At 39.3% G+C, this 21,252-nt stretch overlaps 1 protein-coding gene across 1 annotated transcript in view; it reads right to left on the bottom strand.

Moving 5' to 3' along the window:
• The window catches only part of LOC136863940 (ribosomal protein S6 kinase delta-1), a 336,430-nt gene that overhangs the window by 92,354 nt on the left and 222,824 nt on the right, over window positions 1–21,252 (bottom strand). The window contains exon 9 of the mRNA XM_067140388.2: window positions 2,471–2,604. Coding sequence (XP_066996489.2) covers window positions 2,471–2,604 — 134 coding nt within the window. The remainder of the gene's footprint in view (window positions 1–2,470; window positions 2,605–21,252) is intronic.

Raw genomic sequence — 21,252 nt, 5'->3', positions numbered from 1 at the left:
AGGTACAAACTCCTTCATGCATGCAAGGTAAATATGCATTTAAACCACCACATGGGCCATGAATCATGCGCTGCTTTGACACAATATCATGTAATGTTAGATCTGTCTGTTTATTTGATAACTCTGCTAAAATTACACCACCTATCTGGTCTGGTCTAATGTTACTATGTAATCCACCAAGTGAATGGCTGGGTGGTCTGGGTCAGATAGCTGTCAACTTGCATTTGGGAGATAGTGGGTTCGAACCCCACTGTCAGAAGCCCTGAAGATGGTTTTCTGTACTTTCCCATTGTTACCCAGCAGTAGAGTGCTGGTGACATAGGTAAGGCATTGGTCACATGGTTTGTGATCTGTCAATTTAGAAGTAAAGCTATACGGAGCATATACACCAATGGGCAATCGCTACCCTCTGAAGTGCTTTGTGATGCATCGCCAAGCAAGCTGTTTTATTGTTTCAAATAAAAGTGAAAAGATTTTACATGTTTAGAAATGGATCAAAAGAGGGGAAGAATGTGTTTTTCAATTGAGAAGAAGTTACAAGACCTCAAGCAGGAAGATCATCCAGGAACATGTGCTGAACTCTCAAAAATCTTAGGGTTATCAGTTTTGATGCTGAAAATGACCATAAAAAATAAAGACATAATAATGGAAGCAGTGAGTGAGAGTGGACCAAACTTTAAGAAAAGAAAGAATGAGACACATAGCAAATATGGAAAGTTGGAGGAAATAAGAAAGAACTGATTCCAGACTACATGCTCTTCCAACATTCCAGTGAGTGGAATGTGATTATGGGGCTTGTTGTTTAAAGGGGCCTAACATCTAGGTCATCAGCCCTTAATGGTATGAAATGAGACGAAATGTAATGACAAATTTAAAAGTTCAAAATGATCAACTTACCAGAATTCAAAATATGATGACGAAGAATGAATGGGTGAATATAAATTTAAAACAATCAGTGGATCCGACCCGCAATGCCCCACATTTCCAGAAACTGTCATAATACAATAGTATTACTGACCAAGGGACTGCTTCTAAAGCACAATCCTGAATCGATGATGCTGGTTGTCTAAAGGGGTCCAAAATTAAGGTCACTGGCCCCTCATAATGGTACTTATCGCTAGTAAAGTAGAACCATGGTACTTGTAATTTTGCGGTACTAATCAAAATTAGCACAGACTCACAGTATTACAAACATCGTGGTACTACCCACAGGTAACACATTACCTATGGTGTTTCTCACATTGCGGCACCACTTATAGGCAACGCAAACCTATGGTGTTCCTCACATAGGTGTACTAATCACAGGGACTTGTACCATCCCATGGTGTTTCTCACATAGTGGGTACTAATCATAGGCAACGCAGACCCACGGTGTCGCTCATATACAGTAGTGGTACTAATCACAGGCAACCCCCAGACCCATGGTGTTTCTCACATAATGGTACGAATTACAGGCAACGTAAGCCCAGGGTGTTCCGCATGTAGTGGTACTAATCGCGGGTACTGTTAATCCCATCCTGATTCACACTCTCTTGCTACTAATCACAAACTTATTGCGTACCTAATGTAATAGTACTACTCGCAAGTAAAGGCGACCCATGGTGTTCCCTACATGATGGTACTAATTACAAGTAGTACCATGGTTCTAATTCGCACAGTGCACTTCGCTTCACTGTGACGTTAGGTGGAAATGCCGATATCTCTAAAAAGCTTCTTCCGTTGATAACTGGTAAATCAAGAAGGTTGTGATTGCTTTAGAAATGTGAAGACGTTACAACTAGTGCATGGGACCCTCACCAGGATTACATGATTCAAGAACTGGGGAAAATCCAAAGAAAAGCAGTTTGATTTGTCCTGGGTGATTTCCTGAAAAAGAGTAGTGTTACCAAAATGCTGCAAAGTTTGGGCTGGGGAGACTTGGGAGAAAGACGACAAGCTGCTCGACTTAGTTGTATGTAAATTGTATGTTCCGAGCTGTCAGCAGACGTGGAATGACATTAGTAGACGAATAAATTTGAGTGATGTCTTTAAAAGTACGAAAGATCACAATATGGAGATAAAGTTGGAATTCAAGAGGACAAATTGGGGCAAATATTTGGGAGTTAGGGATTAGAATAACTTACCAAGGGAGATGTTCAATAAATTTCCAATTTCTTTGCAATCATTTAAGAAAAAGCTAGGAAAACAACAGATAGGGAATCTGCCACCTGGGCAACTGCCCTAAATGCAGATCAGGATTGATTGATTGATTGATTGATTGACTGATTGATTGATTTGACTGATTGATTGATTTGACTGATTGATTGATTTGACTGATTGGCATTTCAGAATGCAATAAAATGAATGTTACTGAAATTACTGGCAAAAATTTACCTAATATGATCACAGTACGATTCCAAATCAATCAATCTCTGAAATGCAAGTTTATAGTAAAATGCCTCTTTAAACCATAGAGATGATAACTACTAACCTGGCATGGTGTAGGACTAAATATACTGAAGACTCCGTCTCAAAATATCGATGTAAAGGAACCATATATGGAACATTTGTTGGAATAATGGAATGCTTATTACGACTCACTGGGCATGGAGATTTATGCAAGACCTGAAAACAATGTAACACAGGAAATACATTACATTTTAGACACACTGTTAATTATGACACTTGAATCACAGGAAAACTTTCCTACATTTCAGAGAAATGTCTCATTAAAAGAAAAGATACAAGTAAATATCATAGTTTTATTCACAAAGAAAAGAGTCAATGCCTGAAATCAGGTAAACACTTGACTGTTTATTTAATGTGGGTGGTAAATAAACAACACTGGTAGCATTAAAAACTTTATATCAAAGGTTATTCACTCTATTGCTTAAAAACTGAAACAATCTCACTACACATTCCTCCACAACTGTCACTTGAATTCTAAGTAAAGTCCACAGTAATTCTCGCTGTACGCTATCACAGCCACTTAGTTCACAGCAAGTGCAAAACGAAGTCTTGCATTTTTGTATGTTGTATACTGTCCATACACTCACAACAGACCTTAGTCATTGTCCCTTGCCAACTTCTCTCATGCTCCTCCAGAGACACACACATTCACTCACAGCAGCTGGACACAAGAGACTAGTCCTCAACAGACAGAACAGAACAAACATTCACTTCATGGACAAAACTCCACATGCGCTGCACTGAATAACACTCTGGATAACAGTGACTGTGAACTTCATGGGAATACTCTCACACACAGTACTCAACCCAGTGCTTGCATACAGCACTCCCTACACAGCACTAATTCTCTGACTACACTGAACTGAATCACTTGAGCTCATTCAGCCTGCCTTAAATTAGGGAGGCCACCCTTCCAGATACTTTACGATATCCCTCAAAGTCCTCTCGAATCTGAATGATCTGGGTTCACTTTCCAGGTCCTTCTCCCACCGTTAGGAGGCCTCCACTGAGATAACGGAGTGGTGGTGGAGAGGGCTCGTTCCTTATTGATTCATCGTGCTGTAAGCGGGGAGGGGCCTAACCTGACGCTACTTGCCAGAACATTTTTTTCTATCCTGCTCCTCCCAAGGCCTTATAATAAAAAGGTGGAAAATGTCACAATATTATTATGGATAATGACTTCAGAAGAAATAACGATCAGATGCATGCACGTTACAAACAAGTTGTCAATATGGAATTAAAATAGCAAAGGAAATCAACAAAACTAATCTTTAGAGTGATGATTTCATGGCCCACATTAATAGACATGATAATCTTTTGGGATTTTGCATTGTCAGAGAAATATATATATATATATATTTCTTTTTTTTTTTCCTAGTGGATTTACGTCGCACCGACACAGATACTGTAGGTCTTATGGTGGCGACGGGATAGGAAAAGCCTAGGAGTTGGAAGGAAGCAGCCGTGGCCTTAATTAAGGTACTGCCCCAACATTTGTGCGGTGTGAAAATGGGAAACCACGGAAAACCATCTTCAGGGCTGCCGACAGTGGGATTCGAACCCACTATCTCCCGGATCCAAGCTCACAGCTGCGCGCCCCTAACCGCATGGCCAACTCGCCCGGTGTCAAAGAAATAAAGATTAGTAATTCTTTACATTTTTCAGAGACACTGCACTATGTTTTCAGAAGAGAAATACATCTGTCCATGACTAAGTCCTCTCTAACAATGACAGTTGGAACTTTAAATCACTTGACCGTAGGTGTACTATAAATGATACTCTTGTTCATCACCAGATGGCTCACTACACAATATAGCCTTCCGAGTAGGAAATGACTCTGTCATCTTAGCTCTAACAAGGGAACATTGGCAATGGTAAAGTCGCCGATCGCGATGAAACTTAGAAAACACATTGAGGTACATGTAAAAACAATGCCAGCATCAATTTTAGGTGCCAACATTCATTAGCGCATTAACTAAGGGGCCTAAAAGTTGCGACATTTCAAGTTCCGCGTGATCAGCGATGAATACCTGCTGGCCAATGCTAAGCCGGCACACACTTCCCGCCTGGAGACACACCCTCTGCACCGCCTTCCCCACTCCAACTGGTTCTCCCAAGCACGTTCCCCTTCTCCTTGCGCTTGCCGGCCGCTTGGCTGTTGAACGAGACCGGTGCTATATTTTGCTTCTTTACATACTATAATTATTGAAATCCTTTAAATCACGTTCCGTTTCACACATAATGATAATAAATAACCTAAACTTATTTACTCACATTTTATTCAAATTTTATATTTTCATTCCTGCTAATTCTGGTAAGTTGTCAATTCGTGGCTACAACCCCGAGTTAAGCACCATCGGGCGTGGACAAACGTGGGATAAGGTACCGCGTCCGACCTAGGCTTAAATTATTATTTACGTCTGAAACACCTTGAAGCTGTCGGTAATGTCATTTAGAGTGAACATACATATAAAATTAATTAAAATAAATCACCCACCTTTAAACAACGTTAAATATCCTTTTATTTAAAGAAATTACATGCCCGGGTAGCGGATCTCAATGAATGTAATGAGATTTTGTACCTCGGGATATCAAAATCTGGTTACAGGTCCAGACCTTCTTTTCATGTCCACTCCCCTACCCCTATTTTGTGTACGCTATCAGGTGTGCCATAACGAAACAAAATCGCGAACAACAGCAATTATAAACTCCGAGTTAGAAACTGCTGGTATTTTCCATATTGCGTACTCTGGTATAAGGAATCTGGATAGAATGTTTTTATTTGTGCTTGTATTGAACAATTTATTTATGTTTTGCAGTGAAAGGCACAACACATTTCAATTACAGCAACGGTTGTCGAACATAAATCAATTAAATGCATAGACAACTTTGATATGAGTATGACATGGAATGATTGACGTAATAAGAAAAGTCTTGAAAAATAAATAAAGATGTGCATGTATATATGCAGTAGATATACCGTAATTACAGGCAGACCTGTAGTCCTACTTTCCCGTACTTTTGCACTATAGCTGACAAACTTCTATGTAAAGTATAGCTAAGAAATGTGTTTTTCCACCAATCAATACACAATTTATTTTAAATAGATTACGCGGGTACCGGTTTCGGCTCTTAACGGCCATCATCAGCTAGTACATGATTAGTTTCCAGCCATTAGACAAATCACAAGTTGTTATTGTATTAGACATCCCGATGTCTAATGGGGGATGGAAATGTATACAGTAGCATGAAATTAAAATATCTGTAGTCAAGGTAAAAAGTTACAATAAGTTACAATAAGTTTAATATGTTCCACATACTCATTCTAACCTGTAACCAGATTCTGATATCCCGAGGTACAAAATCTCATTACATTCATTGAGATCCTCTACCCGGGCACGTAATTTCTTTAAATAAAAGGATATTTAACGTTGTTTAAAGGTGGGTGATTTATTTTAATTAATTTCATATGTATGTTCACTCTAAATGACATTACCGACAGCTCAAGGTGTTTCAGACGTAAATAATAATTTAAGCCTAGGTCGGACGCGGTACCTTATCCCACGTTTGTCCACGCCTGATGGTGCTTAACTCGGGGTTGTAGCCACGAATTGACAACTTACCGGAATTAGCAGGAATGAAAATATAAAATTTGAATAAAATGTGAGTAAATAAGTTTAGGTTATTTATTATCATTATGCGTGAAACGGAACATGATTTAAAGGATTTCAATAATTATAGTAGGTAAAGAAGCAAAATATAGCGCCGGTTTCGTTCAAGAGCCAAGCGGCCGGCAAGCATGAGGAGAAGGGGAACGTGCCGGGGAGAACCAGTTGGAGTGGGGAAGGCGGTGCAGAGGTGTGTCTCCAGACGGGAAGTGTGTGTGCCGGCTTAGCATTGGCCAGCAGGTATTCATCGATGATTGCGTGGAACTTGAAATGTTGCAACTTTTAGGCCCCTTAGTTAACGCGCTAATGAATGTTGGCACCTAAAATTGATGCTGGCATTGTTTTTACATGTACCTCAATGTGTTTTCTAAGTTTCATCGCGATTGGTGACCTTACCATTGCCAATGTTCCCTTGTAAGTAAGATGTTTATGTTCATATGTCTATGAGTTGCAGAATAGACAGCAAGGTAATCTGACTAATCAGGGATGATAAGGGACGAGAAATAGAACAGAAATGAAGATGAAAAGGAAAGAGAGTCAAAAAAAAGTGTGGACAATGGGAGGATGAGCAAAGAAGGAAATGATCAAAAGAAGTTAGAAGAGATGAGTGTAAATAGAAGTAAGAATTAACTCAGTAATAGGTGCACACAGATGATGAATATAACACACACTGAGTGAACATCTAGTAATGAGGTGAGGGGCAATTTGGAAAGAAAAGGAACAAAATACAAACAGTGAAGGACAGGAAAGAGAACTACATATCTAAATCTTTAACAGCTGGCAACCACATATTCCTTAACTGATAGCTCAATGTGATAGCTACGGGCATGGACTACTGCCCTACAGCTCAATTTCCACTGTAGAAGACTTTGATGGAGTACAGGAAGAGGAATATTGTCCCATACCTCCTTGCACACTTTCCAAAGACCCTCAACAGTGGCAGGACATCTAGAAGAAAGCCCTCTTTTCATGAGACCAAAGGCACAGAAATCCACATCGGCGAGGCATCCAGGGATTTGACAGGTAAGTCACTAAATGGTATGACATGAACACCCGTCTCTGGTTCTCTTCTCTAGTAGTAGGTGTCTGATGATCTGACAGTATGACTGGATGCTTTATTCATGTAGATCCACATATTTGAAGCATTCTGACCATACAGCCAAGGGATATCTTCGTCAAAATAGGGGTCCATGACATTCTTCCGTAAGCAGGTAGTACTGATCTTCACATTTTTTTGTCACTCTAAGGATTCTGAGTTTACCCAGGGCACAATATCCTGCCACTACCATGCACCCACTAGCATTCTTTGTTTTCCTTGATGAAGTCTGAGTGCTCCTTCTGGCCTATTGGGCGATAGTAAATTGCCCGGGGTTTGTTGGTGTCATCCAAACAAACCAAAGCTTCATCCAGGGCAACAAGTGACAGCCATTTATCCCCTGCTAGGTTCTTTTTGTATAATTTTCTGGCTTTAGTGAACCGTTATTTAATGTGCCTTGCTTTCAAAGCATGTCAACGTACCTTATGCCACTTTACCAGGTTCATATCTTCTTTAATTATACGGCAGACTGTATCTTTAGATGTGCTTGTGTGTCTGGCAAGGTGTCTTTGAGTTGGTGGATTTCCCTTCAGAACAGCAGCCTTTACCTTCTTAATGATGTCCTGAGTCCTGGAGGGTCGAACTCTTTTCCACGGCAGTTATTTCTCAGTTGTTATTCTGACGGGAAACCATTTCGATGTCATTTTATAACATTGCCTACAGAGGACAAGTATTAAGACCTTTCATTTTACACTCGATAATGAGAAATTAGTATCGGAAAGGCCAACAATGTAGCCTTGCCATACATCTGCAATTCGGCAGGCCACGAGCCAACAATGGTATGATATGACTGTATGCAGTACTTCTCTAAATCACACTGACCAGACATGAAAAAAAGACATGCAGCCGCTTCCAGGGGTGGCATGTGCAGTCAAGGTCGCATTCTATATTAACTGGGACAACCCTTCGTAGACCTATTGTATTCTGAGTGGGTAGGAGCTTGAACATCATGGAAAACAACATCATTACCTGATAATATAGCATGCTAAACTATTGCTGACTAGTCTGGTTGGTTATTTCCTTGATATGGCAAAATCACAAAAGATTATTATGTCTAAAACTAATCTCAATCGCAAACAAAAACCTGTGGGACAACAGCCCATTAATGTATTGGTCCATCAAGATGACTGCTGTCCAGACAGACGGTTTACAGTTACTGGAGTGTCACATGGTCAGTGTGACAACATACTCAGTAGTATTGCTTGGTTTACTTAACTGCATCCGCTTGACTCTCGTAAAAGGCAGCACCTCAGCTGGTCTCATAAATCCAAGGGAACACCGATCCTGCTTTCATCCACAACTGAAGTTCCCGGAATTGCTGGGAATTGAACTCAGTATAAGAGGCAGACACGCTACCCCTACACCTTGGAGTTGCCAATCTTATTTTTTTTTTTTTTTTTTTTTTTTGCTAGTTGTTTTACGTCGCACCGACACAGATAGGTCTTACGGCGACGATGGGACAGGAAAGGGCTAGGAGTGGGAAGGAAGCGGCCGTGGCCTTAATTAAGGTACAGCCCCAGCATTTGCCTGGTGTGAAAATGGGAAACCACGGAAAACCATTTTCAGGGCTGCCGACAGTGGGGTTCGAACCTACTATCTCCCAAATACTGGATACTGGCCGCACTTAAGTGACTGCAGCTATCGAGCTCGGTCCAATCTTAATTACAAACGAAAAATGTGCTAATGAAAAGCTGGAGACAAGATCTTGGCTACCTTTCGTGAAAAGCATTTTCAAAGTGGCCTATCATTCTATTGATGAAACTTGGATACAAACAGTATAATCAAGAATTTTCAAGAGAAACTCTTTTCAATGTAGTTTTCAAGCCATACCATAGTACATAACATCAGAATCAACTGATACATGACAAGTCCCAGCCATTATTTACATTTAAAAATGTTTTTTCTGATCGGAGAAATAGTTATTTAAAAAAATATGAAATTAGTGAATAAACCAAACTGAATGGTCAGCATCAAGGCCTGCAGTTCAAACAGTCCTGGGTTTGATTCCCAGCCAGGTAGAGGATTTTAGCCTCTTTAATTCCTCCAATGTGGGTGTTTGCGTTTGTCCTAATACACACATCTTCATAAGCACACAACACACCACACTACTAACTACAATACATAGTGGTGGCATCATGAAGAGAGGGCATCCAGCCATAAAACAGAGCCAAATACACATGTGCAAGACATTCTGCAACCACGACCTCATCAAGGTTTGGAAAGCAGTGGATGAAAATGAAGAAGTGGATAAGCCAAAGAAAAGCAAATACGAAGGTTGATCAAATATAAATGGGATTTTTGTTCCTGAATATCAACAGTTGGTAGAACAGGCCCCGCGCTTCTGCTATGCTTAGGCAGGACCGTTAGGAATGGGGAAAGCGTGCTGTTAGATATTTCCAGCCGTTTCATCCATAACGCTCACGATGTCGGAGCAACAGGTTCATCCATCCACTGCGCAATGCATAATTATAAAATTTCCTGTTGTGAAGGAGTTACAGCAGCAGAAACTTACCAGGGATTGACTGCACAGTTTGGTGATCAAACATTGTCAAGGACATGTGTGTCTACCTGGCGTAAAAAGTTCAAGGAAGGACGAGAACGTGTGGAAAATCAGCAACATGGTCGCCGTCCTTGGACCAGCATTAGAGACAAAAACATTCGTGCGGTTAAAGACATTATTGACAATGATCGCGGGCGACAGTATCAGAAATTGCAGAACGAGTCAGAATCAGTTATGGGAGCTGTCAAGCAATCATCACAAACAACCTACAGTTCCGTAAAGTGTGTTCCAGATAGGGCCCGCATCTATTGACCAAAAATCTGAAGTTGAGACGTTTGGAGGTCTGTCAGAGGATTACAGCAAGGTTTATGGAAGAAGGTGATGCATTTTTTAGTTGGATCGTCACCTGCGATGAAACAGAGGTCCACCACTACAACCCGAATCCAAACAAGCCAGTAAGGAGTGGCGGAGAAAAGGAGAGGCAGCACCAGTGACAGCCAAGACTCGACTGTCAGCTGGCAAGGTACTTGCAACAGTTTTTTTGATCGGCGAGGCATTTTGCTGATTGATTTTTTTGCATGAGTGACGCACAATCAATGCTGCTTGCTACTGCGAACTGTTGAACAAGGCGAGGGTTGCATATCACCACAAAAGACAAGACCAACCGATTCGACAAGTCATCCTCCTCCACGACAATGCGCAGCCCATACTGCATCTCTAACTGTCCCCAAGCTACAGGAAATGCACTGGACGACATTTGATCATCCTCCTTACAGCCTGGACTTATCGCCCTGCGATTTCCATTTGTTCGGACCGCTTAAAGAAGCTCTAGGAGGGCAATGATTTGAAGATGACAAGAGTGATGATGATGATGATTATGATTATGATTGTTGTTTTAAGGGGCCTAACATCTAGGTCGTCGGCCTCTGATGGTACGAAATGAAATGACAAATTAAAAGTTTTAAATCATCCACTGACCAAAATAAAAAATGGCATGAAGAATGAATGGATGGATATGAATTTAAAACAATCAGTGGATCCTACCCAAAAACTACCATAAAAAATAGTATTATTGACCAAGAGACCACTTCTAGAGCACAATCCTGAATCAAGGATGCTTGTTGTCTAAAGAGGTCCAAAATACAGGTAAACGGCCCCGCATAATGGTACTTATCGCTAGTAAAGGAGAACCATGGTATTTGTCTTGTTGGGGTACTAATCAAAAGTAGCGTAGACTCATGGTGTTCCACACATGATGGTACTACTAACAAGTATTGTACGTCATACAGGTAACACAGACCTATGGTGTTTCTCACATAATGGCGCCACACATAGGCAATGCAAACAGATGGTGTTCCTCACCTAGGTGTACTAATCATGGGCGCCGGTATTCCCGTGGTGTTCCTCACATAGTTGGTACTAAGCACAGGCAACGCAGACCCACGGCGCTCTTCATACAGTGGTACTAATCACAGGCAACGCCCAGACTCGTGGTGTTGCTCACAAGGGTACGACTCAGAGGTACTGGAAACCCACAGTGACCCACTCTCTGCTGCTACTAATCACAAACCTATTTCGTACCTAATATAGTGGTACTACTCACAAGTACAGGCAACCCATGGTGTTCCCCGCGTGATGGTACTAATCAAAAGTAGTTTCATGGTTCTAATACCATCATCCCTTGGTCGCCCTTTTTAGTCGCCTCTCAAGACAGGCAGGGGATACCGTGGGTGTATTCTTCGTCTGCATCCCCCACCCACAGGGGGTGATGATGAGAGTGTGGAAGACTTTGTGCGTAACTGGCTGGTGACACGCCCCTGTTTTTTTTTTTTTATGATTAGGGCATCAAAAAGCTGCATAAATGCTTGGACAAATGCATTTTCATAGCAGGAAACTATGTGGAAAAATAAAATGTAACTGCCTTGTGTTTTTCAATAAATGAATATAAATAAAAACTAAAATCCTTTTTATATTTGAGCCCCCCTAGTATTCTGAAGTAATGATACCCGGGAGAATATACAAGACAGTTATTTGTCACTGGAAAGTAGGAAAACTTTCAACAGCAGCAGCAGCAAGACTAAATGAGGCTGGATGGGATGTTTACTATACAGCTTTACTCATTAAAAATCAATTCACTGAGCTAAGAAATCTTGATCAATCTTACCATTGATGCTTTCACGGCCCGTACTCAGAGACATGATACTGTATGGGCTTTTGGGGTGCAAAATGTAAAGAATTTCACCTTATTTTCTTGACACGGCATCAACCTAAAAGCCTATACGGTATCATGTCTTGATCAATCTGTTTAACTTTAATACAATTCACTGTAACATGGACATGTGGTCCCTGTACCAAGTGGGCTGGTCACATGGTTTGAAACAATGAAAAGGTACACACTGTACTGATAATAATATTCACTTCAAGAAGAATACTAAAGAGCCTGAATGATAAGTTGATAAGACCCACTTAAGATGTGTCAGTGAAGGATGTAGGTGAAGGTAGCTCCCGGTTCTCTTGTGAAATAATTGGGAATAAGTGTGGTGTAAACAAGAAGCGAGTGAAGAATGGTATCCAGTGTGCAATGTGTTTCATTTGGTACCATTTTTAGTGTATTGTAGTGCTGGTTATCCTGAAAATGAAGATACCTGGACCTGTGCGAGCTGTGGCGAGTGCAATTTGAATAGCAGTAACAACCCTAGGCCTACAACAGTCAACGAATCGCTGGCATCTCATTCCTTGGACGAAAGAGGTAATGATAATGTACTTGTAATTCTATCTTTATTGCAACAGATGGCGTGCAGAGGAAAGCAGCAACATTTGTAACAGGGGATTTCAGGAGAAAAAGTAGTGTATCAGAAATGTTAAGAGAAACTTAGGTAGGAACCTTTAAGTAAAGAAAGGAGAAAACTGGACTTATAGGATTATACAGAGTCTATATAGGAGAGGAATCATGGGAAGAAATCTGTGAGAGGCTTCAGTTGGAAAATAATCACATCAGCAGGGTTGACCACAAGTATAAAATTAGAATGGATTTTAGCAGAAGCAAATGGGGTAAATTTTCATTCATTGAGAAGGGTATGAAGGAATGGAACTGTTTACCAGGGGTAGTGTTTGATCCTTTTCCACAATCTTTTTTTTGCTAGGGGCTTTACGTCGCACCAACACAGATAGGTCTTATGGCGACGATGGGATGGGAAAGGCCTAGGAGTTGGAAGGAAGCGGCCGTGGCCTTAATTAAGGTACAGCCCCAGCATTTGCCTGGTGTGAAAATGGGAAACCACGGAAAACCATCTTCAGGGCTGCCGATAGTGGGATTCGAACCTACTATCTCCCAGATGCAAGCTCACAGCCGCGCGCCTCTACGCGCACGGCCAACCCGCCCGGTTTTCCACAATCTGTACAGATATTATTATTTATAAATTTCATTTTCCGTATTGATGGATTCAAAGTATAGATAAGAAATGTGTTTTTCCACCAATCAATACACAATTTATTTTAATAGATTAAACTAGTACCGGTTTCGGCTCTTTAACGGCCATCATCAGCTAGTATATGATTTGTTTTAGCCATTAGACAATTCACAAGTTGTTATTGTATTAGGCATCCGGATGTCTAATGGGGGATGGAAATGTATACAATAGCATATAATTAAAATATCAGTAGTCAGGGTAAAAAGTTACAAATTAGAACATGAGTATGTAAAACATATTAAAACACACAGGCCACAATATATAACACTTAAAAAGTTTCAACACATTAAAATGGTACGTATAGGTAGACACTTGTTGAAATTTTTAATTCATGCTACATAGATTCCATTCTTCTGTCCTCTGTGCAGTTCCTTGGCTTCTAAGTTATGTTTATTTTAGCTGCGTAAGGTAATCCTCGAGAACATTCAGAAACTGGTGTATGTCATATTGATACGGGCCTTTGTCATGAAGAAATTTTGTTATGTTATATATCCCAACTTGTGATATACTCTGGCAAGTTTCAATATAGCAAACAGCAGGTCTCGAGCTTGTATTTAGAAGTATTTGGTGGCAACACCTCTCTCGTCTACGTTTGTTGTTGTAGTCTGTAAAGATAAGGTGATATAAGTATGCCGGTAGTGTGTGTGTGAAGGAATGCCTGGTGTGTGTATGGAAAGAGTACTTACTATAGTAGTTGTGGAAGTCTTGTGCCGATGTGTTTGAAGGCTTGTTGTGTTCTACTGCGAGTGCGTCTGGGGCTCATATTAGCTGTGGAGGGGGATGTAGGTGGAGGGGAAGAAGGAGTGGCCGTTGGAGAAGTAGGGGCGGGATCAGGCTTGTGATTCGTTGGTTTGTTAGAGCGTGTGTTTACTATTTTGAGGTAATCATTCTTTAATGTCGGAATGGCTTTGTCAAAAATGATGCTGGTTTTTTCAGTAATATCATTAATGTTATGATTGGGGTTGGCGTATTGGTCTAAAGAAATGTAGAAATCTTCGGTTATGTTGAGCAGGGGGCCCTTGGAGTTTATATTTAGTATCGTCATGTCGTTATTGATGTTTGTGAAACTATGCTTGGATTCTTCTACATGTTGGCCTATTGATGAGAAATGGTTATGTTTTACTGCATTTATATGTTCATTGTAGCGGATGGTGAAGTTTCTGCCTGTACGTCCTATGTAACTTATGTCACAGTTGTTACATTTGATACGGTAGACACCTGATTGGTTGTATTTATTGTTATTATTGACTGTTTTAGTGTTATGTATAATGTTGGTACTATTGTGTGTGGTTTTGAATGCTGTTTTTATGTTGTGCTTCTTGAAAATATTAGTTATAGTATATATGTGGGTGTTGTTAAAGGTAAATAGGGCATAGTCTTTTTTGGGTTTGGCTGTTTTTGCTAATTTAGTTTTAGGTTGTGATTTTATTTTGTGAATGATTTTGTTGACCATTTCTTTGCTGTATCCGTTATGTTTAGCTATGTCGTGGATTAACTTCAATTCATTGTTTTGGTCTTCTGTTGTCATTGGGATGTTAAAAGCTCAATAAATCATACTATAATAGGCTGCTCTTTTTTGTGTATTGGGATGAATGGAGTCATTTTTTATGGTATTTGAGGTGTGTGTGGGTTTCCTGTAGATCTTGTAAGATAAGTGGTTGTCGTGTCTGGTTACTGTTAAGTCTAGGTAATTTAGTGTACGGTTATTTTCGGTTTCTTTGGTGAATTTAATTTGGGGATCTAGAGTGTTAAGTTTGTCTAGTATAGTTTGTGCGTCAGTGGATCTATTATCTAAAACTACGAAGACATGTCAACAAATCTGCACCAAAAATGTATATTATCTATTTCTTTGATTGACGTGTTTTCTAAGTTATCTATATATATTTCTGCTAATATTCCGGAGGCAGGAGACCCCATAGGTAGGCCTTGTTGCTGATAAATGGTATCGTGAAATCTGAAATAGTTATTGTTTATGGCGAATTCTAGTAAGTTTATGAATTCGTTTACTTCTAAGTTGCTCAAGTTGCTATTGTTTTTTAGGATAGATTCTATTATTTTGATTGTTTGTTTAACAGGAATGTTAGGGTACATATTTATTATGTCATATGAAGCAAGGGTATGGTGTTGTTCGATCTTTAGCTCTTTAGTTCTGTTGCAGAAATCTATTGAGTTTAGTATTGTTTTGTTTGCTAAAAATGTATAGTGCTTTTTTAAAAAATTTTGGATGAATTGCGATAATTTGTAGGTTGGACTGGCTCTATAGTTTATAATTGGTCTCATAGGTACGTCTTCTTTATGTATTTTTGGGTAGGCTTTCGCAGTCGGTAATTGGGGGTTCATTGTTATGAGTTTAGCAGATTCAGTTTCGGTGAGAAGAAAGTGTGTGTTTTTAAGTAAAATTTTTAAATTCCTTTGTATGTTGTTGGTTGGATCTCGGCGTTTAATAGAAAAAGTATTGTCTTGGAAACATTTTTTAGTCTTTGTTATGTATTCATTTTTATCCATAACAATAACAACTTGTGAATTGTCTAATGGCTAAAACAAATCATATACTAGCTGATGATGGCCGTTAAAGAGCCAAAACCGGTACTAGTTAAATCTATTAAAATAAATTGTGTATTGATTGGTGGAAAAACACATTTCTTATCTATACTTATAATCTGTACAGATATTCAAGAAAAGAATAAACATCAACAGAGAAAAGAAATGAAATGTTAGAGGGCATTTGACCTGTGCAGGTTATTATAAATAAGGAATTTTTGTGAATAAATTAATTCTATCCTCTGGTCTACGGAGATTGGACAGCCGAAGTAGGGGACAGCCTGTAGGGGTGAAGTAGAGAGGGAACTTCGAGGGCACTGGGACTGCAACGGTAGCTATGAAGGCCCTTCAGGCACTCTGAAAAGCAGTGGCAAACAGCTGCTTAAGACGCAGCAGGTCGTTATGCTTGTTGGGTTCCAAAATGGGTAAAAAAATATAAATGCAATGTAAATTTTAACCTTATAGCAGATGTATAGTATTATTTGAAGTAATTCCACATACTGTACATGAGTTAATTATGTTTGTAAGTACAGAAGATATGAGTAGAATTTTGTATATAATATAAATTTACTAAAGTTGAGCTGTGTGTTCAATAGAAAAATTGTTAGTGTAAATTGTATAGTACTGTATTTTAGGAAAATGTCTTCTTCTCTTGTTAATTTAAAATTTAGTGTTTGATAATTATGTATTTTTGTATAGACACCTCATTTGCAAATAAAGTTATTTTGATTTGATTTACTTCAATAACTGCACAGGTTTAAAAATAACCCGATAATCTTTGACACTTCAAACCAAGCGGTACTACGTTTTCTCTGTATCTGTGTTATTCTTCGGTAAATAATCTAATCGCACTCCTTCCCATAATGTTTAATTTCCCCACCATCACAAGGCACATTATGGGTCGGTCGGTCGGTCAGTCAATGAAATGGGAACTGAAGAGAGACTACAGAGAAGAAACGAGAAAAGAGAGAAAAAATATTAGAGAGAGGGCCAATGATAGAGATCCATAATTCAATACCCTATCCATGCAATAGCTGGAAGTGGGAACTGAAGAAACAGAAGAATAAGAAGAAATCATCAAAAACATTTAAACCAGGAAAAAAATACAAAAACAAAAAAATATATATAAATATACCTATGGTCTGTTCTAATCATGATGGTTCATGGTGTGGGTTACTGTAGTCACATCCTACTTCGTTAACAATGGGCAATGGCTGAGTGGTCCAGTAAGTCCTTAGAGTCGGGTAACAGTTGCTATAGAATGGGAGTGGGCATCTCGGACATATTCTGAGTCATGGCCCTCCTTATGCTCAGGCGGATAGGGTTATACAATCCACCGGCGGTCCCAAACCCGTTAGACGAGAGATCCTCACTAGGACTATGTGTAAGTAGGGTAGCAGCCTGCTTCATGAATTTACTGAGCTCAGAACACTTTAAGCAAGCCTCGGACCTATGGGAGTAACGGAGTCCCACTCCCATTTGACAGGCGAGGGACTCCTTGGAAACAACTCGGCAAATGAAATGGAATTTGATGGGGAGCTATCAATATTAATGGGGCTTATGGAAGAAAGAAAGTAGAACTGAGTCGGCAAAGATGATGCATCTGGATGTCCTAGGAGTAAGTGATATTTGTGTAAGGGGAGATAACAAGGAAGAGATAGGAGATTATAAAGTGTACTTGGTGGGTGTTAAAAAGGGAAGGGCAGAGTCTGGGGTAGGGCTGTTGATCAGGAATAAATTTCAGGAGGAATTAAAACAGCACATCCCTATATCAGAAATATAAAGTGTAGAAGAAGAATGGACCAAATTTAAAAACACGTTTGTAAGCTGTGCAGAGAAGATTAGTGGCAGAACTTCGGTGAGAGTGAAGAAAAAGTAGACACCTTGGTGGAATTAAAAGCTGAAGGAGGTTGTTAAACAAAAGAAGAAAGCATGGCAGAAATGGAACACAGATAGGAAGGAAGGAAGGGAGGAAGGAAGGAAGGGAGGAAGGAAGTAAGATTGAGTATCAGGAAATTAAAAGTGTAAAAAAGTGGTAAATGAGGAAAAGAAAAAATGTTGGAAGAGATTCTCACAAGAGTTGGAAAAGGATGAAAATGGTGAAAATAGGATGTTGTATGGATTGATAAAATAAGAAAAAAATCTACACAAAGCAAGTGCAGGAAGAGCATGGAAATGTCATAAAAGACCTAGAGGAGATAAAGAATAGGTGGAAAGGTTATTTCGATAAACTTTTGAATGTAAGAAATGATGCAGAAGAGAGAGTAGTGGTAAATCATGATGATCCATAAATGGAGAGTGATATTGCAATGGCAGAGGTAGAAATGGCTGTTAACCCTTTCCAGCCCAAATTATCTGCAGTGATGGAAAAAAATATTTTCCCACGAATTTCATCTAAAATGTGCGTTCTGAACATGAAATCACCAATATTTAATTTTTGACGGACTCCCATATGGGTGAAAATTAGTGACGCCATATGGCATCATTGGGCACACACGATGCAAATCCTCATGAATAGTTCTTCAAATTGTGAACCTGAAATACAATCATAATAACATTTATATAAATGCTCCATTGTTAAAATCAGTTCTCCTGGTTATAAAATAGTACTTTTACCAACATACACTTCAAAATCGGAGACAATGTCGCTAAAACCAGCTCGAGCAAAAACTTTTACTCCCCATTTATGAGGTTTATTTTTTATGTATTGTTTCAACGAACTTCGCCCTTTGAATGGTATTATAATTTTATCTACAGAATTGTACTCCTCGGGCTCGATATCAGCGAATCTAGCTGTGATGGCATCAATGAAAGGCCTGACTTTGAAAAGTTTATCATACTCTGGATGATCACGTGACTTCATATTATTATCGTTGATGTGGAAGAAGTTTCTGAGTTTGTCAAACCTATTGCGGGACATGTCAGCAGTTGGGGGAATTCTGGTTGCTTGTGCCCAGTACGTTCTGTAACTTGGCATCCTGACTATGCCTGACAATGTTAATTCCCAGAAATTGCTCTATTTCATTCTTATTTGTGTTCATTGAGGATCCAGTTTTCTGAACACAGTATAAATTTGAGTTGCCTACAAAATTTTCTATGACAGAATCTGTACAAAATTGTTTGAAATATTCATATGGAGTCATTTCACCTGGTGGATCAGAGTGATTCACTTTGCACTCTGAATTAATAGGTTCTAAGTTTTTACACAGCAAACTTAAGTCCCTCTGCTTCTCATTTGGTATTGGTGAGCCAGAAGTATATATTTTTGCCTGAATTCGAAGACCCAACGGTATTTCATCTTCATCCAGATTAGGTTCAACATTTACTTCAAAATTCAGCCCCACTTCCGGAATAGTATTTGGCACTGGTTCTGCAACTGTATTTGGTGTTGTTACTTCTTCCTTGTCATCATCATCACTGATATCAATGTCAGGTACGTCACCTTCCAGAAGAAGAATGAACTCTTTCTCAGATAAAAGTTTTTTATACTTAATGGATTCATCTAGAAAAAGAAAATAAATAAATAGTACACAACAATTTGAAATGCAACTTCTAATGAAAATTTATCATGATATAATTCAGAATAGTAGACTACTTATTTCAGTTATGCTGTTTATTTGCAGGTTTTCTTACATTTAATGATCAAAATATATACATAATATCACAAAACAACCAGTAATAATGAGAAAGGCCTCTGAATAAAAATCTAATTGCCTCAGATAAACATAACCTAAGACATGGCTGCTGCCCACTGATACCATATGGCATCATACATATTCACACACACAGAAAACCTGTGAAGCTTAACATAACAAGAACTTACATCCAGAATATTTATATTACATCCTTTCTCTCCAAAATAACATAATTTGAAACAAAAATGAATAGTACTTACAATAAAACATGTTATAATAGGGTACGGTGTGAAGGAGTCTCCAATTCCAAATCGACTTGATTATGGATCATGCATAAATCTTCAGCGATGTTCAACTATTGCACTGCTCCAGTGCTACCAACCAACTAACTCCTAACACGACAACGTATCCTACCATAATGTCATATGGCATTCAAGATAATTTTCAAAGCACAGAAAAAATGTTAAATATCATGATGTCATATGGTATCACTGGGCTGGAAAGGGTTAAACAAATGAAAACTGGAAAATCAGCAGGGATAGATGAAATATGTATGGACATGATAAAGACAGCAGGACCTATTGGTCTACATTGGTTATACAGGGTGCTAAGGTGCACATGGAAGAAAAAGCAAGTACCTGATGATTGGTGTAAAGGTGCAATAATACCAGTATTTATGAAAGGTTTTAATTTTAATTTCATGTGGCTATTTCTAGCCGAGTGCAGCCCTTGTAAGGCAGACCCTCCAATGAACATGGGCGAATATGCCATGTATAGGTAACTGCACGTTATTGTGGTAGAGGATAGTGTTATGTGTGGTGTGTGAGTTGCAGGGATTTTGGAGATAGTACAAACACCCAGCCCCCGAGCCACTGGAATTAGCCAATGAAGGTTAAATTCCGCGACCCTGCCGGGAATCGAACCTGGGACCCTCTGAACCGAAGGCCAGTACGCTGTCCATTCAGCCAACAAGTCGGATTTTATGAAAGGTGACAGGAAGGTATGTGACAATTATCGAGGTACTACATTATTGTCACAAGTAGACAAAATACTGGAGAGAATAACAGAAAGGTGGTTGAGAGGAAGGGTGGAAAGAAATTTAGAAGAAGAGCAGAATGTATTTCGACAAGGGCAGGTCAATCATAGACCCCATATTTACCTTAAGATTACTGATGGAAAAACAGTGAGAATCTGGAAAAGATCTGGTGATGATATTCCTTGATCTAGAGAAGGCATACGATAGTGTTAATAGAGAAAACTTGTAGGAAACCCTGGAAAGAAAAGGATGTAGAAAGCAATGTATAAGAATTATTCCAGTTGTGTCCAGACTTCAATGGGGAGAACAGATTGGCTTAGAAACCAAACTGGACTAAGACAGGGAAGTGTACTGTCTCCACTTATATTTATAATGGTTATGGATAAAATTCTAAAGGAAACAAAGGCAAGATATGTAGGCGATATGAAAATATTGTTGTTTGCAGATGACATAGTGATCTGAGGAATCAACAATAAAGAAGTGCAAATCCAAATAGAGGCTTTAAATAACAATATTGAGAAATATGGTATGAAAATTTGTGCGGAGAAGAGCAAAATAGTGGTGATGACACGAGGAGAAAGAGAAGGAAAAGGCTGTTGAATACTTCAAGTATTTGGGAAGTGTAATAAAGCAAGATGCAATGTTGGATAAGGAGATCAGCTGAAGGATACAAGCTGGAAATACGTACTACCAGAATGTAAGGAACCTGGTGTGGAACAGAGGAGTTCCTATGAAATGTAAAGAGATAATGTACAAGATGTACTGTACTCCTATATTAACGTATGCATCAGAGTCTTGGACTTTGACAGCAAGAAATGAGAGTAAAATTCAGGCCAGTCAGATGAAGTTCCTGAGGAG

The sequence above is a fragment of the Anabrus simplex genome, chromosome 2 (genome assembly GCF_040414725.1).
Source record: "Anabrus simplex isolate iqAnaSimp1 chromosome 2, ASM4041472v1, whole genome shotgun sequence".
Classification (NCBI taxonomy): domain Eukaryota; kingdom Metazoa; phylum Arthropoda; class Insecta; order Orthoptera; family Tettigoniidae; genus Anabrus; species Anabrus simplex.
The sequence above is the reverse complement of the archived record's forward strand: the minus strand, read 5'-3'. Positions and strand labels throughout refer to the sequence as shown.